The sequence below is a fragment of the Hirundo rustica genome, chromosome 2, assembly GCF_015227805.2.
Source record: "Hirundo rustica isolate bHirRus1 chromosome 2, bHirRus1.pri.v3, whole genome shotgun sequence".
NCBI lineage: Eukaryota > Metazoa > Chordata > Aves > Passeriformes > Hirundinidae > Hirundo > Hirundo rustica.
In genome coordinates, this window is record NC_053451.1 from 16,888,022 (window position 1) to 16,912,597 (window position 24,576).

Consider the following 24,576-nt stretch of genomic DNA (forward strand, 5'->3'; position numbering starts at 1 on the left):
CACATCAAATTACAGCTTACTCTGTAAATAATACAAATATGTCCTTGCAGGGAGGAAGAGCAACACTGTGATTCAGAACTAATGTTTAGAAGGTAAGTTTAGTTCTCTGCACCATGATTAGAAGACCGTAGTATATACCAAGCTTGTTTGAAAATGCAAGAAAGAGTCATCTTTTCACAAATCTTAGTTCTTCATTGCTCTAATTTTACCATCCTCAAATACAGTGGTGCAGAAATCTAAGTCTATTGGTGCTTTCAGAATTTTCACTAATTTCACAAAAACAAGGGATAAGAAGTTACATAATTAAAAAGGCTGGATGAAACTTCAAGACTGAAACTAAATAAGTAGTTAAGAAATTCAATTAAAAAGAAAAGAGTCTGGAAATATACCTGAGAAGAAGCTGCTTTAAAGAAAGCTAATGTTAACTTCCAAGTGAGAAGATACCCTAGAACAAGGCAGAACTCATCGCTCAGGGGTTGAATATCTTCAAATTCTCCAACTGGAATGCATTCCAGGATGTTTTCTAGCAAGACTTCTTGAGTGGCCAGGACAGACATAAGAGCTGCTGGAGGGGATCTGTGGAAAAATGTTATCTGGAATAGTAAACTCGAATCTTGAGCACAGCATGAACTGAATTCATGTTCATAGCCTTCCTAGAAAGTCATGAAAGCAAAGCTATGCATGCAAACATAAAATGAGCCTTTTACTGAAAGGAAATTTACTCTTTTTAATATTTCTTCTCTTTCCCTGAATGGGATAGTTGGCATTTTTACCTTCTTAGAAGATAAATTTAAACTCAATCACTTCATCTGGGAGTGGTCTATGGCTGAGCTGATTTAACCTACATCGTGGATAGCTGCTTTGCTTGCTTTTTCTGCAGTTACACCAACAAAGGGGCAACTGAAAAATGATGTCCTAATCACTATTGGCTCTGGGTTGAAAAGCCTTTTGCAGCCCTGCAGTTAGGAAAGGTATTAATTAAAAACGAATTTTAACCAGTTACCTACCACATTCCCTTTACAAACCAGAGATTTCACTGGAGTCAAGCTGTATAAAACACACAGGTTAATTTTGTTCCATTTCAAGTAGCTGAAATTACCTGCACAGATGGGCACATTCTGAATACAAGTAAAAATTTGCCAAGATTTTCTAATATAAAGCATATATATATGGCATTTAATCCAGTAACTGCACCTAAAACCAACCACAAATACTGTCTCCGGTTTTAGTGCAAAAGCAGACAGGACCAAAATATTTAATACTTGAAACACTTATAACCTTATTGTCATAGCTATGAAATTTTTAAACATTTCCTGGCTGACAGCTACTCTGCTGCAAATTTCCATCTTTTAACACATTTTAAAAATATGGAAGATGGTCTTATAGCGAGGGGAAAAAATACACACAATGCCAATTCCTCCTCTTCGTCACCATAGGACTTGAGATCTTCATCATCAAATTTAGGCAATTCCGGCATTAATCTATAGAAATATGGAAAGGAAATCAGGTTTAATTTTTAAATAATTTTTAATAAACTATTTTAATATATGTGATGCACAGTTCTTTGCTTATCGACGTCAACATTACTGACAAGCAATAAAATAATGGCAGTTATTCCTTAACAACAACACAGAATCTTTTGGAGACATGTCACCACTGGAAAGATCGTTCATGAGTGACAGCCAATGAGCATGTATCCTCGCTCACTTCTCTTCCCAGACCTCTTACTTCTCTTGAGTCATGCTAAAATAAAATTCTCTATCAGAATAAAGCTATTGCAACTTATTGCCTCAGTATAAGTGAAAGATAATGGTGGCTGGCTTAAGCCATCTGCTTTGCAACCTACATTTTGGGGAGCCAAATGCACATGTTTTTAAAATTCTGTATTTTCTCTCTAGGTATTAGAAATAACCAAGAAGTTCACAAGAACTCTATCTAACTATATTCACTTTCTTACCTAAATTACTGAAAATAAAAACGTCACACTATTTAATGGTAGTGTAAGGCCCAAATCAAACCTGCCATATTTCAGTTTACATTTTAGGATTCTACGAGTGCTAAAATAAGGGCTAAAAATAAATGCCTTTATTAAGTCTGCTAATACAATTAACTTTAGCACTCACAGTTTTATACAGCACCCTCCCCAAAAGAACACAAATTGCCCAGTTAAAGATTTTCTCCCATAATGGAACATGATTTTGCTACAAGTGCATATTCTAAAATTTTTTTTAAAAAAGGGGACAGGAGGGTTGAGAGGTGCTAAGAGTGAAAAATTTGTTGCTTCTTACTTATGCAGCATATGGTAGACAGAAACTTGTACAGGTCGAGCCCGGAAAAGCAACAATGGAGAGAGTGTGTTCAGTAGAGTCTGGAGTTTATCTGGGAGATTTGTCTTCTGGCCTGCAACAAACTTTGGTGGCAGCTTATGGTTTAACAGCTGGTCCTTTGAGATGTAAGTTAGAGCTTCACCCAAAGATGTTAACACAGAGTTCTGAAAAGAGCCTTCTGATGCATTTTTGGTTTCTCCTATTTAAAAGAAGACAAGCTGTGTTGCAGAATGCATGGATGATACCATAAACAAGCTCTGCTGGAAACAACTCAGGACTACACTTGGCAGGTTCCATCTAAACAATCTCTGTGTTACATGCAATCACTTTACTGGTTAGCATGTAAGTGTTCAAAAACTGACTTGTTATCAACTCTATTTTCCTATATTCTCCTATATTCTCCTATATTCCTATAAATTCTATATTCCTGTAAATTAAAAAATGTGGTCTATTCAGGTCTATTTCAGAACAGCCTGGCTGTTAGCCCCTTATCATATACTTGCCTGTGATTTTCACCAACAAAGGTAACAGCAAATTGTGAATTCCCTCAGAAAAGAATTCCTTCCATTCACTGATCAAGTTCTTAGGAAGATTTGTAGTAGTGTCAGGAGCTGCAGCCTCAAAGTAAGTGCTAAGGGCAGATGCCAAGTCACAACTGACACAAGCAAAAATCTGCACAAGCGGGACATGGTAAAGCAAACGGCTTTCACTTGTTGTCTAGGAGGAAATAAACACAGAGGAAGATTCCTTAACCATAAAGTTGCTTTGAAATATGTTTCATGTTTCCTGTCTACACCAGAAAGTGTAATTTCAAAGACTACTCAATTGCAAGAACAATTTGAAAATTATGTGGGGCGAGGAGACGTGTTTAAAAATAGAATTTGTATGGTAATAAGACTTCCTGAAATGAATTTCCAAGCCTCACCAGCATTTAGAACCATGGATAGTTTCCATTATATAACCTTCTTTATAATGACAAAAAAATTCAATGGACAACATGCTACTAAAAACTGGAAATTACTGAAGTGGCTATCAGGAGAATCCCCCAACACAGCTGCTTTCTTTTTATTTTTGTTCTTACTATTCTGTCAAAAACGAGTATCATTGTAAATTAAAAATATTCCCTACTTAGCCTACACAACAAGATTTTCTTAAAAGTTTGTTCTTTGCTTGTTTTTAACAAAATGAATAGTTCTGAGGCACATACCATTAGGAAAGATAAATCCTGAGACCAAGAAAGGACACATGAAATTTCCAACCTGCCCTTCCAAATGCACATGTGACAGAGAGTGTGATTCTGTTTCTTTATGTGATTAATCAGGAAGCAGCCCGCTGACTACTGACACTACTGACCTCTTTCCTAACAGCAGTAGAATATGACTTGGATATTTCATGTATTCAGTTAGATATTGAAATGCAGACACTGCTTTTTATTCAGTTAATTTTGATGCACCACGTTAGTCTTAATGGAATATTATTTTTCAAGACAGAGACCTAGAGCTGTCATTTCAAAATTATTCTCCAATTACCAATGCCATTATTAAATATCATATTACTTGAAGAGTGAACCGATTTTACCTTCATACACAAAAAGAAACAGGATAGTATAATTGCTTGTGCTTTTAAACCACATATGGCCTTTGTCCGAAGTCCTACATAAATAGGATTTTGTGCAATTCTTTTTAACATTGTGTCAAGTATTTGGTACGCTGAGGTAACAGTGTCCATGTCATATACAGGGAATAATCAAAAAGGCAAGTACACTAAAAGTGAAGATGCTTCCATATTACCTCTAACCAAGCCAGCATGGAGCACATCAAAAAGTCCCACTCGTTATCAGCCAGAGGAGCTGTGGAATATTTCAGCAACAAGGGAAGGTAACGCATCATCTCAATGTTGAAACCAAGCAGTAGAGCACTTGCTTCTTTCAGATTGCTGTAATAAAAATACAACCAAAGCTTATATAGCATCAGGTTGTAGATGTATTTATATTCTTGCCTTCACTCCTCTTCACAGGACAAATTTGTCTGGCGCCACCACGCTGTGCCCGATGTGCTTTACATATTCTGTCTTTCAAAGGTGGGGTGCTGCATTAGCTGCCAAGTCTAAATATGATTCCTGAATTACACTCATACATTTCTACAACTTGCACATCTGCTCAAGCAGTATGCTTACATAAACTATGAATTTTGGCAATTTAAATTAAATCGGTGCAAGAAAAATAATAATTTTAAGTTACTGATTTAGGAAAAAATATTAGCCCTCAAGCGTCCAAATATTATACATTATAGGTTTAGATTATTAGGTAGAAATTCTTCTCTGTGAGGAAGGCCCTGGCACAGGTTGCCAGAGGAGCTGTGGCTGCCCCATTCCTGGAACTGTTGAAGATCAAGTTGGATGGATCTTGGACCAACTTGGTCTTATGGAAGGTGTCCCTGCCCATGGAACTGGATGAGCTCTAAGGCTCCTTCCAACCCAGACCACTCAACAGTTTTATGATTACTTTGAAACTTTGTTGTCTGGACTTTTCTCACTTAGGGGGGAAGAAAAAAAAAAAAATCAGTATATTTTCAATCCTTGCTGGAAGCTCTTCAAGTTACATGTTTGGGTCCAGAATTTTAGGAGACAGACATCTAAATTTGGTATGCAAGTTTTCCTCCTGCTACCAAAATAGGCAGTCAGAACTTGGAACTGAATACCCAGCAACACCTACAAAAGCTGGTCGGTTCTGAATGCATTTGAAAACATTTGACATCCTTCAAATGCATTTACAAAGCTCCTTAATTTTCCAGCCTTCAACCATCCAGGTAATTTTCTGCAGTATGAGTTAGTAAATATCTAATAACAGATATATTAAACCAAGGTTTTTACAAAAGCTTAAATATGTATCATGAGAGCAGTAGATAGTTGTACAGATTGGTTTTGGTTGAATTAATAACTAGTTTCTATTTTTAAACTCTTGTCTTAAAAATAAGAAAAAAAAGAGTCAAATTATCTCAAAGTTGCACCCACCAGCTAAAGAGAAAGCTGTCCTCATTATCATTTTTCCAAGATATTATGATTTTCAGTATTGCAGGTAGTAGATGATCACAATCAATACTTCTATCCTTCAAGCAGGAGTTCAAAATGGAAAGACACCCAAATGCTCCTACGACATAACAAAAATGTAAACTCAATAGTCTTAATTATCAGGACATGACAAACATTAGAATGTGTGTCAACAGAACTTAATATCATAAGACAGTTTGGACAATACCTAAGCTTTCTTCTTTGAATAATTAATCCACAGATGTCATTGTTACATCAAAATACAATATCCAATCCAAACTTTAAAAAATGCCAGCTCCTATAAGATTAAGTGATAGTTTATGAAATTTAAAAAAAGATACCAGCTAAGATTGACATTTCTTTGTGCTACTAAAAATACAGAATGCTAAGCAATAATTTGGACAGATGATTGAGACAATGCAACTGAAAGTTGTGAATTCCAATATTATTGGAATGTTAATTGGAGTTCTAGTCAGAATGCTAATTTTTACTTTTAGAGCGAAGTACAGCTGTTGCATTAGTACTATTTTTCATTTTTAAGAACTGCATTTACCTAGACTTCTTAGAGAAAATGAACATTTCAAACAAGCACAATGACAAAAAATAAGGTAAAGAATCACATGTACATAGCAAAACCAACCAAACAAACCCATGCTTCACTTAAACAAGTGGAGCCTTTTTTTTCAGCTGATCTGAAAAGAAAGACACCATTGGAATAGTAAGCCTACAACCTACATCCCATTTAATGTGAATTTGGATATATATGTTCTGCTCAGGAATCCCTAGAAAACTGAGAAGTCGTAGAAGGGAAATGCCAATTACAAATAAAAGGCCTCCACAACAAAGGAGGATTCTTCCATTTTCTTCAGTTCAGAGTTTCACAGAGACATTTGTTTGCCTCACTGGTTCACTTGGAAAGCCAGGAAGCCTCAACTAAGTTGAAAGAGTAGGAAACTATCACAGTAGGGAATTTTAAGATTCCTGTCAATTTCTGCATGACACTATAACACTGTCAATTTTCACACCTGAAGAACATCCATTTGAAGAACTTATCTGAAATCCTGAGAACACTGCTAAGGGACAGATAGCCACAGTTTAAAGTGACCAAAGGTAGTTTTTTTTCAGTTTAACTAAGCACAAAATACAAAACTTACATTTCCGTTTTCATATAGACTGATCAATAAGAGTGTGGGCAAGAACACACAAAAGCCGTAAGGGACAAAACCAGAAAGGACTTTCCTCTTAAATGACATCTAATTCACACAGATAGAAGGACTGTGTGTGAGCATTCCCAATTAATTTTCTTGAAAAGCAGCAAGTTTGTGAAAACACAGATGCAAATTAAGTGGCAATATGCAAAGCAATACCATAATACATCTCAACCACCTCTAAAGTAATTCTCCACAGCTGCAGAGAGTTAATGCAGTACAGTTTTCAGCTGGAGCAGCTACTCAAAAATTACAAGTAAATTGTGAAAGAGTTCTTGGCAAAGCATCTAAAGACAATCACAACTAGTTGACAATAGCAGTATTTTTGCAGGCTGTGTAAAGCCTAAATGGTTCACTGAAAACTTTGATATTTACAGACATGCTTATATAAGATAGATCAATCTATAAGCAACATCAGGATGCTTTTAATAGTATCAGTCTAAATATTTTCATTCTAATTTTGTATCTGGCAGTAGAGCTTGTACTTTCTGAACGAGGCAGAAAATTACTATGCCAAACAGTCTAGAAGAAGTAGGCAAACTGAGAAAGCATTTCTTTCTAGGAAGAGCAATATTATAGTAAATATGTTTTATCTAAAAGCAAATACTATTACAAAATAATGTTCTTAAATTCTAATGAACTAGACTGAGGTAAGAACATACTCACCGTCAGTGCTGGAAAGCTCTGTCTGTGTACATGTCATAAGTTTGGCCACACAATGGAAGACAAGTTCCCTCTTTTCTTCCTCAATTAAGAAAGGTGATAAACACTGAAGTGTATGCAGTCCGCCCTCTGTTAATGGAAGGAACCTATTGACACAAACAGAACACCAAGAATGAAACAAACCAAAGAACTGAACTAGGAAACAAAGTATTGGTTAGTTCATAACGATGTAATATCCTCTGCCATAACTAATCCCACATGCTAAACCAAGTCTGACTTTCCCATGCATACAAATGTATCACTTCATTTTGAGCCTTCAGCTGCCAATGGTCAGAATCAGGATCATTTCACACGATCAATATTCACAACAAACTGCAATTTTGCAAATACGCAGCGGCATTAAGATACCCTTCTGTCGTCTTGAAAAGCTCTTTCCTCTCCCAGGATACAGCATTCTCAGCGTGGATCACTTTGGCCATGGTTAAGGACCAGAGTCTTCCATGTTCCTCTGATCTTCAAAGAAGAAACACCCTGGTTAATATATGCAGATGCTCATGGTTCACCTCAAAAGCATTTGGATGCATTCTGCATCAACATAGATGGAAACACTCGATGCAATACAAACTGTGAGGACAGAGCTAAGAGCTCTTGTTCTCACTTGTTCTCACGTACCTATCAAATATAGTCTGCTGCAGGCTAGCTGTACTGCTCAGAGTGCGGAACTCCTCGTACGTGATGTGCATCCCTTCTAGCATATGAACATATTCCAGAAGCAGGTAAGGAGGACTCTCCAATTCTTCAATCCATTGTAATGAGTACAACAGTTCTGCAACTAATTAAATAACAGCTGTTGTTTATAAATGACTGTCAACTTGCAAAAGCAAGAAGTTTCAGGTCAAGTTTTCTTTTGTTTTTTTTTTTAAATGTGTTTTCAATGCATTAAAGATATTATTTTTACATGCAATCTCAGGTGTTTCAGAACTGGATATTTGCTATTGTATCATAACATACAAGAGAAAAAAAGGCTGCAGTAATATTCCAGATATTCAAGAAATTTTAAAGCAAATTAAGCATGGCATGACTCCTCTCTGTTCTTCCTCTTTTATTTAATATATATTTCTTGCAGACAAGGCAATCAATACCTCTAAGTCCAGAAGAAAACCATGCACATTTCATAAGAGCTAGCATGTGGTTCCTTCATTAGCTTACAAAGACCCGAACTAAACAATTACACTTGTCATCATGGTGAGATTTTTGAAGATAGAATTGTTAATTTGATAATGCTGCATTTAATTTGAGCACTCTTGAAAATAAAAAGAAACTAGATTCCACCTCAAGGAATTAAGAGAAGTCGTCTCAAACTATCTTTACATTATAATTAAACTCTCAAGGGAAGGAAACAGTTCTTATTGCCCACTCATGCCAATGCATGGTGTGTTTTGGCAATGAACAAATCTGAAGTTCATCAAAAATTCATACTTCTCCCAATTCAAAGTTCTCTTGAGATAGGATGTATATAACCAAAAGAGGTCCCAGGAATATAAAAACTACTTTTAAAGGGGACCTGAATGAAACAAACAAACAAACAAATAAAACACCCAAAACAAACAACCACCCCCCCCAAATAAAGAAAAAAAAAGTAAAAAAAAAATTAAAAAGAAAAAAAAGAAAAAGAAAAAAAAGAAAAAAACAACCAACCAACCAAAAAAACCAAAACCAACCAAACAAAACCAACCAACCAACCAACCAACCAAACCACCCCCCCACAAAAAACCCCCACACCCCAAAACGAAACAAAAAACCCCCACAAACAAACAGCACCCCTCTCTCCCACAACAAAAGGTAAAAGGATAATTTCTCATACCTGTATGCCAAACTTTAACTATGCATTTCTAATTTTCAATTCAGGTTACAACCATTATAAAATAAAACTCCTTGAAGTTTTACCATTGTAACTTACTTATATTATCCATTTTCTTTCTTTCAGCATCATCATTTCCATGGACTACACTATTTTTCAGTTGAAGTAGTACCATTTTACTTAATAAGGCTGAAGTAGACAGATGGCCTGGAAGTTTAGTTGTGCCACACAGCTTGACACTTGATCCCACAGGGTCACAGTTCATACTAAGCCTTCCTTCCAAAAGAGGCTTGTGCATCCACTGTAATATGTGCATAAAAAGAGTATGAAAAAATACTTCGATCTGTTTAACCTCGAAAACTGCGAATTATTAAGAACCAACCATGAAACACACACATTCATATCAAAAGCACAATGGTGAGGATGACCCACTCCAGGGTATTAAAAACCTAATTGCACAGCAGTAACTGCACCGCTGCTCAGAAACAAATACATTTCTTTAGAACTCTATGTATTTCACAAGAAATTGTAGGGTTACTGAAGACTGGTGGCTGCACAGGAAATTCATGTCCTTCCCCACTCTCTATCTATGTATTCCAGCATTTTGTTGATAGACAGCACACCATATTCTTCTGCAGATATTGGTGTCTTTCACAAAATTAATCTTTATGAAGAATTAACTTAGAGATAAAAGCATCCTCACAATGCATACTCTATCAGATAAAATTCCTGAATTGTAAAGCAAGTTGCTGGTGTTCCATGCAGAAAAGGGTCATATCATGGATTTTGATTTTTCTCCAGGAGTATTGGCTTGATCCATAAACAGAGATTTTGTCCTCTTTATGGTGAGAGGCTGAAAAGAACCTCTGCACAAACATATGGTATTCCTAAGTGCAGTCAAAAGAAAGAATGCTTACCACCCTAGGGGACAGATGCTTGAGGAAAGACTGACTACCCCGTGCAATCCATTATCATTTCCATACCTCAGAGCACAGCGACTCGCGCAATTTCCCCCACTCAGTTTTGTTCGGTGTGATGTGCTCAACGTAAGCTCTCACGAGATATCCAGACTGTCCATCAGCTTCCATGAGCTTCAACAACAAATCACTGACTGCAGAGATCAAAACCTGAAGGCTGAGAAAAGGAGAAAACACTGCAAACAAGTTTTGCACTATTCATTAAGAGCCGCCTGCACATTTTCCATTGCTCCACACGTGGTTTAAGCTCTGCCCTACCCACTGCCTCCAACAGACTCGAAAGTCTCTCCGTAATACAGATGTCAATTAAATAAAGGCTATTATAGCACTGATCAAGGTTTGTTTCGGAGAATGACACATTATGGAAAACACATGTGCATCCCAATTACCTTTTAACGTCCAAAGACGAAGACTGAACTTGGTTCTTGACCCACAGTGCGGTTTTAAGCAAAAAAGTGCTTTGTTTCTGAGTGCTCTGAAGCTGATGCACAAGTGAATTTACACCAGACATCCAAGTGTGTTTTAATTTGCATACAAGTACATCTATTGTAGGGAAAAAAAAAACCAAAACCAAACCAAAATGACAAACAGTCAAGCAAAACCACCACAAACAGGTAAACTCTAATTATAACCAATATATAACCAAGCATACAGCAACAATCACAAGTCTAAAGATCCTACAGTAGGAAAACGATTATCTTTTCTGTGCTTACATGCAGACCTATCAAAGGTATATACATAGCTTTCTTGTTGCAGAGCTATTTTAAATTAACTGTGACTCACAGGTAAGATTTGATTTAATTGAGAATAAGTCGTTCCTGTTGCCTGCTACCATACGTCCATACGATCTTCAAAACCACAGATCATTCTACCAAAATATTGAACATTCACAACACCAATAGCTATTTATGAAGCAGCAGTGGTTTCCAAGCTAGTACTGTCCTACTTCACTTCCACGACAACAGTGAAACATTTAATTGCTTGGATTAATGTCAGTACATGCCAAATGTACCAATTGAACACCCTCAAATTCTGCATTCAAGGAATATAAATCAGGATCTCAGGCTGAACATGAGACACTGGCAGAGAGAGACATGGATCACAATTTGTCTGGACAACTTGGCCAAAATAAATGGTTTCAGAACACATACATGCTATCTGTAAAGAAGTAATTGTACACGTTCTTTCATAGACTCCCCAGATTGCAAAATGAACAAAAAATGTTCATTTGCTGTATTTCATGGACTTTAAACAACTTCTGTAACGGTCCAAAAAGTGTGCAATATAACAGCCTCCAAGTTAGCTGATACTAACATTAAAAAAGCTTCAAAATCCTTGTAAAGGTGTTCAGGACTTGATGCTGAGTAGTAACCATGGTCACCGTAAATTAAACCACAGATTTTCATGCCAGTTACAGCTGCAAATGCTCAATGTACGTGAACTCAGCATTCTATCACACACTTGACTCTGTCCCATGAAAAGGAAGAATTTAGATGTAATCATCACCCATCAAAAAGCTCAGCTCAAGTCCTTTTTCCAGATTACCTGTCAAGTGTGTTGCATCCTGCCTCTGAGCACACAGCTGGAAGATGGTAAGGAGCAAGTCTTCTGAGGATGGCAGCAGCAAACACCCTTTCACTGAGCTGAAAAAGCTTGAGGCCACGTCGCAAATGAAAGATACTGATGGCTCAGTATTTCCAGCTTCAGAAAGATCCTTTGCTTTAGACAGAGCTGCTTGAAGTTTATCAATAATCCTTTCAACAAAAGTTTCACCAATCAGTGATTCTATTGGGCAGAGGAAAAAGACAGTACGCTTTGATTGCTTGATAAACGTGACCACGCAAAGATGTGACATTAATATGGAACAATTTGACTTCTATTTGCTAATTTAGATTGCAAAATAAAGTGCGAAGCAATTTCAGTCTAATGGATATCTAAACTCTTATTTCACAGACACCAGCCAACATTTCACACTACCAAGTATCTTTTCTCTAACCAGCTGATGCAGCTTCGAAAAAGGTATTTAAAATAGAGAAAGTGCAAAGTGATCCCCCCGCCCCCTTTTATGCCTTCTCAGCTAGAACATCACAGACTCACAAGCACCTTTGCTGAACTCTGTGGAGAAAGGAAACAGGTTTTCCTGATGGTCCTTCTCATCAAAAAGTTCCAGTAACAGAAAAAACAACCTTAGGACACCTTCAGGATGCCTCGTCTAAGAACACTGACCACAGTGAGCTGCCTGTGTGCCCCTTTGAAACTTGAAAGCACCATGTATCCACTGACACTGAAATAAGTCACCTCAGGGATCAAAGCAGATGCTGAGGTTACATGGAAAACATGAAGAAAATTGACCTCCCCTGGAAGTCTGTGTCAGGTATTAAAAATACAAGGAATAAATTAAATAGGAGGCTATTAATAAAGAAAATCAGATTACATATACACTATAAGAGCACACACAGAGTTTTTAAAAGACATGAAAATAAATGGAAATGGCTCGAAACAATTCAAATGTCCTGTAACAAGGCATTTCTAAAACACACATAGGTTCATAACAATTGACCTGGTATTCTAGTTATGAGGGTAGATTTCACATGGTATGGTTTCCAAATTGATATTATTTTACAGTACATCAGCTGATAGATCAAGGTTACTTAAATTTTCCTCAAGTTTTCAAGACTCCCAAACCTGAATCTTCTCTTTAAACACTGCCCTTGTTCAGCAATGTGGACCAAAAAACGGCAGCTACTACTGCAAGTCAGTGCTCACAAAATTAAACTGGATGTAGTGAACCGGTTTGGGCATAAAAAAAGCCCAAAATGAAGAAACAAAAACTCCAACAAAACCCAACCAATCAACAAAAAGCTACCAGGAGGAAGCCTAAATGTTCTACAAGAAGCATTCTGGAAGATCTCAAATTCCTTTCAACTGTATGCAAAGCGTAAGTGCATTTACACTTCATGAACTCCAAGGATTATATATGCTCACCACTTTTAACGTGCTGTGACAACACCAAGCTCAGGAGGGTCCACCTTTCTGAAGAGGCTGATCCTGAGGAGGTTGCTCCAGGTTTTAAACCCAGTTGACACAGATCATCTGCCAGCATTACCAGTCTTTCTCCAAGCATGTCTCCTTTGAGCCAGTCAGAGACTAAGGAAAGCTTTGTTGTGCTCGAGCATGCCTGGATCACAAGGAAAACATTACAAGAATCTTTTGAGGGTATAGAATAATAGAATGGTTTGGGTTGGAAGGGACTGTAAAGCTCATCTCACAAGTTCCAGTTTAAGTACCACCACCCTGCCATGGGCAGGGACACCTCCCACTAGACCAGGTTGCTCCAAGCCCCCTCCAACCCGACACTGAACACTTCCAGGGATGGGGCAGCCACAGGTTCTTGGGGTAAAGTGTAATTAACTATTAATTTTTATTACTAAGCGTAAGATTAATATGTCAAACTTGCAAACAAAGAGCGAGAATTACATCATCTACCACAAACAGCCTTTAGATCTTACACCTGCAACAACACCCCACAACATTCTTTCTGTCAGAGAGTGCAACTTATGGCTGGGTCAGATCTCTACTGCAGAGTGAAACAAGTCACCTTCTGAAAATGCTTCCTTTTACATTTCTCCTCCAACTATACAGCCCACGAAATTCCTACACTAGGATTAGAAAAATAACTTCTGGATGACTAAGTTGGCTGAAATAAAATCTATTTAAAACATAAAAACTGTTTACAGCATTTGAATTTCTTTAAGAAGAAATAGAAGGTCACAAATTAGAAACATGTATTTCATTGCTGATGAGCCAGTGTAAGGTACAAAATCATAAAAACTGCGTATTCCTTAAATATGCAGCGTATGTGAGAGAAGATTCTGTGGTTGATACACTGGAGTGTAAGTCAAGTGCTATGAGTTCTTGTCCAAAAATTCATCATACATTTCCTATTTCATCCCATGCAATTACTTAAATGTCCGTTTGTCAATATTCAGTGTGAAAAAATGGAATACTGCCTTTTCCTAGTAAGCACCTTTTAAGGATGATGATAAAAAGAAACATTTAAATTATTGGTCTAATCCCCAGCTCCATTCTCTCTAGCTTGGAAGAGATGATCAACAAATCAAGAATCCCCCTGGCTCAAAACCCAAACAGACCAAAACCAGAAGGGACAAAGATTTTTTGTTTTGGCATCATCATTCCATTTCTAAAACTGTCCCTAGATTTAAATGCATTTGAAACAAACACTACTCTGAAACGCTAAGATTTTCAAACTATAGAAATTATCACTACAAAGCCATGTGAGTCTCAAAGCTAACATCTGAACTATGCATAACAAGAGTAATAAAAAAAAAATCTTAAGAGGTACCTTTTGAATTATCTGGAGTAAAAGAATCCATTTGAGATCCATCTGAAAAGAAAAACAAATTTCCCCAATATTTAATAAAAATCTTTGCTGAAAAGGAAGCAATAATGCCATTTTAATTGTTCTGCAGGCAAAGTAGAAGCAGAATCTCTGCTAAATTCAGAAACAAAGTTATTGATTTATATCATTTTTGTCTTCTAAACCTTTCTCTTCCACAAAATTCAGTAAAGGACTGTATTTATACAAAAACCTACCAATGAGTACTATTAAAATACACTGTATAAAGAAACAAGAGCAAAGAAATTCTGATGATACTTTTTTAAAAAATTATTTGTTCCATATAGAAAGGGACAGAACCTTTCACCCCAAGACTATTATGTCCAACTTCCCTAAAACGACCTTCCTTATGCTGGACTTAACCCAAATTCATGCAGAATTATCTCCCATGCGACAGTGTCAAAGTAAGATTATTAATGAACCACAGCCCACAAGAATAGTAATGACTTTGATAAAAATTAATCAATCTTGCAGAAGTCATACCTTTGCTACATCATCAAGAATGACTTTCCTTTCATCATTATTGTTGCAACAATGAAGTACACTGTATAAAATATCAACCAGGAAATGGGTGTCTTTTCTCCAGTCTTCTTTCAGCCAAGTTATTAAATTTGTATACAGAAATTGCACAGATGGACTTTGTTTATGAGCTTTCACTTCATTTTCTGATTCAGCCTGAGCAGGGCTTACATCATTTCCCTGGTCCAAAAGTGCCTGGAAAACTCGGTTTGAGGAAAAAGAGTTGAGCAGGGCAGAGAGGAATTTCAAATGCTGCTCTGACTTCTGTTCGTTGACATACACAATGCTCAGCTCAGCCAGATTGCACACTAAGTTCTCTAGAGGTTCTTTCCTTAGACAAGAAGTTTGCTGCAAGTCAGCCTGAATTTCAGAGTCACCATTTCTCACTTCTGTGAGCTTTTGACTCTCTGTGTTCCTTTCAGATTCATCCTCATCTGTAAATCTGATTTTGAGAGATTTCCTATTGTTTGGTTTCGTAGCACTCTTTGGATTCTGAAGAATTTCTAGCATACCAGATATGGCAAACAGCAATTTCTCATCAGCATCCAATCTATCAACATGAAGTATACACATTTTTAAAAGGTGGTCCCAAAAATCTGACAACAGTTTCCGGAAAACTTCATCTGTGCCATCATCATTGGAGAGTTCTGCTTTAGCTTCCCACGAACTCAGCATCTCTGCTGCTTGATAAAATAATGGTCCACTTTGTAACTTGGGCTCCTTAAGTACAGCATTGGTAAAAGGAATTAGCTATAAAGACAAAAAAAAAAGTATTAAAAAAAAGTGATCCAATTTATAAAATCATTTTATTCTTCTTAATGCCAAGAAATTATATCATTCTGGAAAACATTCTGGAAGCAATTCTGCAAATATCAGATTTATTTATGTTTGAACACTTCATAAAAATATATGGGATGGGAGGCACTTTCCCCCCCCTTAAATATAACTTAAGTTGCACAGTAAAAAGAATTATTTCATAGGAAGAAAAAAAACTCTAAATTCAGTACCTTTACTTTTGTTACACATTGCTCTCTACAACTCCCTGAAAGGAGGTGGGGGTGAATCTCTTCTGCCACGTCTCAAGTGAAAGGATGAGAAGGAATGGCCTTAAATTCCAGCAGGGGAAATTCAGACCAGGTATTAGAAAAAAAAATACATCACTGGAAGTGTGGTCAGGCATTGGATTAAGTTGTCAATGGGGTTGGTGGAGTCACCACCTCGGGAAATGCTTAAATATTTCTGGATAAAGCACCTGGGGACATGGTCTGTGGGCGATTTTGGTGCTGCTGGGCTGCCGGTGGGACTGGATGATCTTGAAGGTCTTTTCCAGTCTTGACAATTCTCTGCGTTTTTTTTTCATAAAATCTAAGGAAACTCTCAACAGATAAGTAAATCCTCCCCTAAAAATCACTTTTTTTTAAAAAATTTTGAATGATTAAATGCACACACAACAATATTCAGTATTTCTGATGAATACCTGGTCACGTATAAGCATTTGATGAATTTGGCTTTGGTCTTCTCCTCTCTGCAGTAGAGCAAAGCACAGACACTCCATAAACGCAGTTGTAATTGCTGAACATTCTGAAGGGCTGGCTATTGTCCTCTCGCTTGAGAACCTGTGAGAGGATGCACAGTCAGCTGTGCTTCCAAGCACCCCAGTATGAATGCCACCACTGTACCCTCAGTTACGATGTTCTGATCCAGACATCAGTATGAGAATACAGGAGCAGAGAATCATTTAGAGGAGCCAGATCTAAATAAAGTCCATTTAAAAAGTTGATAAACCCAGGCAATTAACAGAACTTATATCAAAATCACTTCATCTGTTCTTAGCATTCAGAAGAAAAAGATCCATGTGAACAGAGAAACCATAGACAGCCTAGCACACTGTCTCATGTTTCAGATGGCTGTCAAAACTCATTAGTAATTTTCTACACATACCACAGAGGTTCAGAAAGTGTCACTTTCTGTCATTATAGAAAAACAAAGAAAAAAAAAGAGGAAGGAGAAAAAAAAAAAAAAAAAAAAAAAAAAAAAAAAAAAAAAGAGAGAAAGCCACCTAAAGACAGTCTCACCTGTTTTGAGTCTGAAAACCTGCATTTTCTCTGCTGTTAATGAATATTAGATAACACAAATGATCAGAGAAATATTACAATTATTGTACTATATGTTATAAAATTTTATACACTTTTCAAACAAACCACTACATAACTCTCTTCTCTAACTACTAACTGCCACACCTACATCAGCTGAGAACTGATTTTTTTTAAATAAATGAAATTTCACTATTTCATAAAATAATTTCTATATGCTTTTGAGTACACAATGCACAGGTGCACGTTTAAATTACATTTGGTAGAAAAGTGGTTTTGATGTATTTTCAAGGGACAAAGCAAAAGTCGTTCCATCCTTTAAAAATGAGTTATCACAAGAATTACAGTTCCTGCATAAAGAAAATGTCACTATCACAAGGCTAATCCCCTCTGTAAGAATTACATACTGGTGAGAAGAGCCCGGTTCTTAAGAGTCACCCTTAATTATAATTAATGTTCCATATTCAAATTTGTCATGGAATAAACACAAAGCTTTGACAAGGAAAGATAAGAACGCTTCACATAAGGAAGATGAAGGAAAGGAAAGAAAGGAAAGCTGAAGGTTTGAGATGATGGGAACAGCCAAAAAAGACCGACTCCAGTTTTGGATGCTAAAAAGAATTTGAAAAATATTACCCGGTTCATCTTTAAATGCTTAAAGATTTGTTTCTTTATTTCCAAATGCAAAAGAGACTGATTCCAAATAAATTTGTGGTCCATACCCTTGAATTATCGAGCTGAAAAAAACCCTGAAGTATTCCAGCTTTGGTTCCACAACGTCAGGAGGCATCTTGCTAATGAAGGGCAGGAGGTTTGGGTAGATAACAGTAGCTAATCCTCGCCCACCTTCTCGAAGTACTGTCCAGAGCTTTGGCAGAACTCCTTTTCTGGCATTTACATGACTCCAACAGTCCTACAGAAAGAAATTCACCTACTATAAATTAAACAACAATACATGGCCTCAGAAGAACTCCCAAGGTAGCCATTTAACCAACCTTCCTGTACTACAGCTGAAACAAGTTATTGTGAAATTTAAATTCTGTTAAGTTACTCACTTGCCAGTATTCTTTAAAATCACTTTCTCCCTATTTTGGCTTGTGAAGTTAACATGATAAAACTATTTCTGCGTTGTTTAAGATCAATTGACCTTCCTTGTTAGCCAACTGCAATTAAAGGTTTCCCTTTAATAATGCTCTTATGATGCTCCTTAGAAATTAGTCCTGTATTTAATTTTAAGTTCTCATTATGAAGGCCAATCAATGACTGACTTTAGAAGTATCACTAACTTCAAAACTCTCTTCAAAAATTTTCTGATGGTTAGAAAATGCTTTTGCACTTTCCCTAAATTTTTTTTGTCATCTGATCTATTTTATTTCCTATAATATTTATTATAGTTCAAGGTACCTATATTTATAACAAGCTGAACAAAGACTGGGGTTTTCTTAATGAAAATGTGTTACAGCTCATTCCAACACTTGCAAAAGGGACCTGCAGCATTAAACCCTCAAATCATCCCAGTCTATGGCAACATCTCATCCTGATAAAAAATTCAAAGCTGGTCTTTCACTTAAAATTAAGGGAAAAAAAAGAAAAAAGAAAAAGCTACAGAACCCTTACATTTGAAGGGGAAACAAACTAACCACAAATGTACTGCAGGTCATTTTTGTAACTGTCTTTAACAAAGAAAAAAGTTTTAAGCATTATTTGACTTACTAGTAACAACATTTAATGAAAGGATTTCAAGTTCATGAAATGAAATTCATAAAACAACTCTAATTTTCAGATAATCTGGATGTGACGTATTTGAAAGTTACACTGAAAGCAGGAGGATGTAGCCTTAAGGAGTTCCCATTATTAATCATAAAGAAAATCCAGTCAAGCCTGTCTTCCTAATTCTACACAGAAAACAACACTTGGGTGAAAAGCTAAATTTGATGAAAATACCTGCCCCTTATGCTTCCCACATTACCTCAATAGTGGTGACAGTATAAAGCACTGCTTCCCAAAGAGCAGGACACACCACTGCATCACTGTCATCAATGCTGAGAAGAACAGCAGGACAAACTCTTGGTGCCTCAGCTTTCACCACCTCAGGCAAGTGCTGGCAGAAAGCAGAAATCAGCTCAAAGAAAGCTGAGCGAACCTGACAGAGGCCACAGAAGGAAAAATAGAATCTGTCACTGCATGTAGTTTATAAGATTCCTTTTAAAGTCAACAAAATCTTACAACGCACAATTCCCGTATCTTATCATATTATCAAAGGTTAAAATACTATTAAAAACAAAGCAGTTATTAAACAGCCTTATCAAGTATTTTAAAGTAATTTGTTTAGTGATAAAATGGTTGTCAAAAGTTGTATTTTTAAATACTTTCCAAAAAGCATTTTTTCCCCAAAAGCAACTTACAGGCTTTAAATGAAATATTACTGCATTAATTCATCACTCTATGCACTGCTGGTCTTGGCAGACCACTAAAATGGTTTAAAAAATGAAAATCCCAAAGCACTAAGAACACATGCTGTAAATTGACAGACTTTGTATCTCCTAGATGAATTTTAAATTACAGCAGATTGCCAAGAAGTAGATCATGATGACATGGAAATAAAAATTTAGCCTACTGGATAAATTTTCAAGCAATATTGTCAATATTAGTTTGGGGTTTTTTTAAACATTAAATCTGGTCAGATATTAGTCCCAGATCAAAAAGATTTATAATTATGTTAACTGAACAGTCTCTTTAGCTTTTCTGGAATCTACCTAGAAACCTGAAGGCTGTTTCAAACCTAAGCAAAGTACCAACTTCATCCTTGTAGAATACAAGCAATTAATACTTCCTTAGGTTAAGCGTATTATCTTTAAAAAAACCCAAGCAAAATAAAGAAGAGATTAAAAAGTCACCTGTGATACGCTGTTTTTGCTGTATTTCCAAAATTTGTTTTGGGACAGAAGTGACATTAACTTTTCCTCCAATGAATGCAACTCTTTCTTTGGCAACATGCTGAGCAACTTTTTTAAAGCTAACAAGGAACAGGTCAGAATCCGGAAAAATTTGGCTTCCCTTTCTTCTTCTGGCACAGTTCTCAGAAAGCAAAACAAACAAAAAAATTAAAAGTGGATCACAAATAAACCAGCAGACATCCCAAGTCTGTCTAAACTAAACTGCCTTCTTTTTTTTCTTTTTGTGTTCTTTTTCTTGATTTCAGATGCCAGCAATTTAAATACAAAAACTTTCCATAGCTTCTAAATTACTCTATAAAGTGTTAGGAAAAAAAAGAGTTTCAAGTCATCTCATATTCCAGCTACTCAGGAATACTATTCTTAAAAGAGCTGAAACAAGAATTAGATGACTGGTAACACTGTCAAAACCATTTATACTTAAGGCCCAAACATAGTTGCTGGAGTCTGGACTCAAATAATTATTCTGTCTCCCAAAACAAAACTAAATTCACTACTTCCAGGGACAGAGAACCCAATAAAGGCCAAGATTTAAAGACTTAAATATACATTTAAGCAGGCAAACATACTGAGGGTCACTGAGTGTATCAGCTGTTTCCTTCAGAAGGTGATCTTGAAGTACCTATGGGGGGAAAAAACAATGCATATAAACACAAAGAAATCTAATAATTCTATGAGAACAATATAGTTTACACATTATTCAGAGGCAGCCCTAGAATAAAATTTCACATCCTCCGAGTTGTCTTTCTAATACTTTTAGACATGCTAATAAACATGCTAGAAAATCATTTGATTCATGCTGAACATAGTAGCTGTGGTACTGTCTGAATTAAAACTTCCTAATACTTGGTCAACTGCAGCCCTACGCCAACGTGCTCCTGCTAAAAAGAAGCCAAACTGAGGGCAAATCAAAACAGTTAGGTTTGCACACAATGAGCCAGTAATGCAATCTTTTATCTTTTTTAAATTCAGTCAATTGAGTGCCATTCCTGACTGGCAGAAGAGCATCAACCTTAGTCAGAATTAAACTTGTAGATGCTGAAATACCGCTCAGCATTCTTCATTCCTTTTTCACTACAGCTAAGCTACCTCCAGCATCGTTATTCCATCTGTCAGCAACATTAAGTGTTGACTGAGCATCATTACATAGGAATGTACACAAGGAAATTCACTATTCACTCCTTTGGTTCCAGTCATTCTCATCTCAAGTCCAAAAAAGAGACGTATTTTTTCCTCTGCATTCTTTATTCTTCTTCTTTTTTGTATTTCCTTACAGAAGAAATTCTTCCCTGTGAGGGTCATGAGGCACTGGCACAAGCTGCCCAGAGAAGCTGTGGCTGCCCCATCCCTGGAAGTGCTCCAGGACAGGTTGAACAGGGCTTGGAGCAACCTGATCTAGTGGGAGGTGTCCCTTCCCATGGCAGGGGGTGGAACATGAAGGCCCCTTTAAAAGTCCCTTCCAACACAAACCATTCTGTGGCTCTCTTCACAGGGGCAAAGTTTCAGGTGAGAAAGAAATGTCATTGTAAAGAATAGAAGGGAGAAGGATGACTTTTAAACTCATAATAGAAGTTGATATATACAAAGCCTTAAAGAAATACAAAAGTATAAACTCACATTAAGAATTTCATCCTTACAGAATACTAAGGCTTCAGGTTGCTTGCTCGAAGGAAAAGCTTTTTCAAAAGCTACTTTTGCAGCAGAAGCAGCAGGGGAGTAAGTGTCACACTGAGCAATCAGCCAGTAACCCATGATACTTTTTAAGTAAGGAGCTAAGTGTTTTTTTACTTTAAGAATCAGTTGCTCGAAAGATTGCTGAGTTGCTTCTCGAACACGGCGATCGTGATCCTGTTAAACAAAGAAAAGAAGGAAAAAAAGAGAAAGGTTTATTGGTTTAAGAAATAAACCTTTGATTTTGGGTACCTCAAAGCAAAAGGGGTGATTAAAAAGCCATATTTGCAATGAATTGGATTTGAAAGATAGATTTGAAAATAATCACCACGAACAAAAAAGTTTTGATATCCCAAGGTATGGGGAGAGTCCTAATTTAGTAGCATCATGTTCCCGAAGTGTTGGACGCTCAGAATTGTAACCTTTCCCTGATATCCCCAACAACAGTTTTTGTTTCCAATTTAGACAAACGTTTTACAGACAAGAGGCAGGAGAAACGGGAAGCCTTGAAGACATCTTTAGAATTAGAACTACCACAAAGTTGTGCATTGTTATCCTTTATTTGCATATGAATTTACAACATCATTATTTTCTACACTCTTGACTCTAGAAAGGAACAGTAGGAATTACTCTAATGGGTAAGAACAGTGATTCATTTTGTCCTGTATCATGTTTTCAACAGTAGCTACTCTAGACAGCTTGGAAATACAGTAAATACATCAAGAAACTTGTTGCTAACCGGGCTACACGTGGTCTTTTCATATTTGGGTTTGGGGTTTTCTTTTAGTGTTAAGTCTGGTCGGATATTAGTCCTAGATCAAGAATTATAATTATGTTAAATGAACAAACTCTCTAGTCTTTCTGGAATCCATGTAAAAGAACTTTTCCTAAGAAATACAGTACCATCTTTTAAACATAAAGGTCTAACAGACCTATCAAGGAAGTACTGCCCAGACATCAACAGTTCAAGATTCCAACCACTGCCAATACTGAAATATGTCCACACACACAAAAAAAAGAACAGTATCTTCCTTCAACTTGATATATCTCCTAGATCAAGTCAGTAATTCCAACAACAGTAAATATCTCAACAAAGACCACCTTAGAGATAGTTACAGAAAGTATATTTAATTTAAATATTTCAATACTTACTAGTGAAATTTTACAATAAATTCTCGGCCAGTAAGGAAGAACACCTTTAACAACTTCGGCTTCTCTTTCCTTGCACATTGTCCCAAACTCTTGCATAGCCTAAAATCAAAATATCAAGAGCATAACTTCAAAAGTCAGGTAGATGTGTTCTGTAATTTACTCATTTGTATCTGAAACTGCAACTCCCTTTCCCAAAAATCAGTTAATTTCTTGCATATGAGCACCTAATAGAGATAACTGCCTGATGGACCTTGCTATAGGTTATCCACGATATCTTCTGGATTGCAGTTCTAACAAATCCACCAAAGCGAAATCAGTGTTAGTTCCTCTACCACCCTTAAGAAAACTGTATTATTCTCCAATTAGAAAAAAAAAAAAAGGGAGGCAAAGCATACACCTACTTTTAACTTAGTTGTGATATCCCTCTTAGAAAGTTTTCGCAACACCATTCGGAAATCAGCATCCACAAGGCTGTCTATTTCCTCTGCTCCCTGAATTGCAGGAACATAGCCTAGATCGCTCTGAGACGTTCCAAAGCCGATAAATCCAGGCACTGTTCCACGTTCTTTGGCAAGGAGCTCTGCAGCTCGGCCACTGCTAGAAGGCTGACAAAAAACAGGGACGGGAGTCAATTATCTCTTTCATTTTATTTTGCAGACATCATGCATTTGAAAATATGATCCTATTTATATTGTATAATTAACCTTCTAATTAAAATAAAGTCTGTCAAAGAGTCCACCTCGGCTTTAAACACAGAGGTTTGACCTAGAAAATGACTCTTCTTTTAAGGATCAAGCTGAGAAAGTTGGAGCTGTTTGGCCTGGAAAAGAAAAGGCTACAGGGAGCCCATAACATCCTTCACCATCAGCAGGGAGCCTACAAGGAAGCTGAAGAGGAGTCTTAATCAGGAACTGTAGTGAAAGGACAAGGAAGAATGACTTCAAACTTTAATGAAATAGGTTTAGATTAGATATGAAATTCTTACCCGTAAGGGTGGTGAGGCCCCTGCACACGTGGCCCAGAAAAGCAGGGGCTGCCCCACCCCTGGAAGTGTATAAGACCAGGTTGGATGGGGCTTCCACCTCGTCTAGTGGAAGCTGTCCCTGTCCATGGCAGGGGATGGGACTGGATGGGCTTTAAAGTCCCTTCCAACCAAAACCATTCTGTGAGTCTATTCAATTATTCCGTGAATCGGAATTCTCTCTTCTCATAATGCATGAATACTTATGAAAAATTTCATTGCTTTTATTGCTTTATATTGACTTTTTTGCTATATGGAAAAGCCTAACAGAAAATTCCTCCTGCAAGCAAACAATTTATTAAGGAACTAAAAACAAATTATGAAGTAACTATTTATTCTCCTTCACTATTTCTCGTTTTCCTAGTTCTGATAATGGGCCAATACAGCTCCCAGAGAATGCTCTGTTTTTCGCTGAACAAATAAAAACACATAGACAAAATAAAGGATTCTCTCAGCAACCAAGTGGCCAAAAATGATTTTGAGGATTGGAGCAAAAGCAGGCATATGTAACAAGTATAATAAATACCATCACACAATACGTGTATAAGAGCATCTCTCCTAGTTTACCCCATTTGCTTATTGTATTATTGGCTCAGGTTTGTTTCAACCACACTCTTTTTGAAAGACTGCCCCAAAACTGACTGATGCTTTAATGTCCTCTGGGA

General features: G+C 36.8%; 1 protein-coding gene across 1 annotated transcript in view; it reads right to left on the bottom strand.

The window, feature by feature from the left end:
• Positions 1–24,576, bottom strand: part of LTN1 (listerin E3 ubiquitin protein ligase 1) — a 30,324-nt gene that overhangs the window by 5,110 nt on the left and 638 nt on the right. Inside the window, exons 2-25 of the mRNA XM_040055174.2 lie at positions 23,292–23,495; positions 22,891–22,989; positions 21,685–21,915; positions 20,637–20,689; positions 20,011–20,191; positions 19,083–19,256; positions 17,836–18,026; positions 16,498–16,636; positions 14,985–15,770; positions 14,448–14,489; positions 13,070–13,262; positions 11,630–11,869; positions 10,474–10,627; positions 10,091–10,241; positions 9,207–9,408; positions 7,919–8,078; positions 7,655–7,759; positions 7,250–7,392; positions 5,340–5,475; positions 4,118–4,262; positions 2,831–3,044; positions 2,289–2,526; positions 1,407–1,481; positions 390–576 (exon numbers count right to left, since the gene is read on the bottom strand). Of these exons, the coding sequence (XP_039911108.1) occupies positions 390–576; positions 1,407–1,481; positions 2,289–2,526; positions 2,831–3,044; positions 4,118–4,262; positions 5,340–5,475; positions 7,250–7,392; positions 7,655–7,759; positions 7,919–8,078; positions 9,207–9,408; positions 10,091–10,241; positions 10,474–10,627; positions 11,630–11,869; positions 13,070–13,262; positions 14,448–14,489; positions 14,985–15,770; positions 16,498–16,636; positions 17,836–18,026; positions 19,083–19,256; positions 20,011–20,191; positions 20,637–20,689; positions 21,685–21,915; positions 22,891–22,989; positions 23,292–23,495 (4,443 nt within the window). The remainder of the gene's footprint in view (positions 1–389; positions 577–1,406; positions 1,482–2,288; positions 2,527–2,830; positions 3,045–4,117; positions 4,263–5,339; positions 5,476–7,249; positions 7,393–7,654; positions 7,760–7,918; positions 8,079–9,206; positions 9,409–10,090; positions 10,242–10,473; positions 10,628–11,629; positions 11,870–13,069; positions 13,263–14,447; positions 14,490–14,984; positions 15,771–16,497; positions 16,637–17,835; positions 18,027–19,082; positions 19,257–20,010; positions 20,192–20,636; positions 20,690–21,684; positions 21,916–22,890; positions 22,990–23,291; positions 23,496–24,576) is intronic.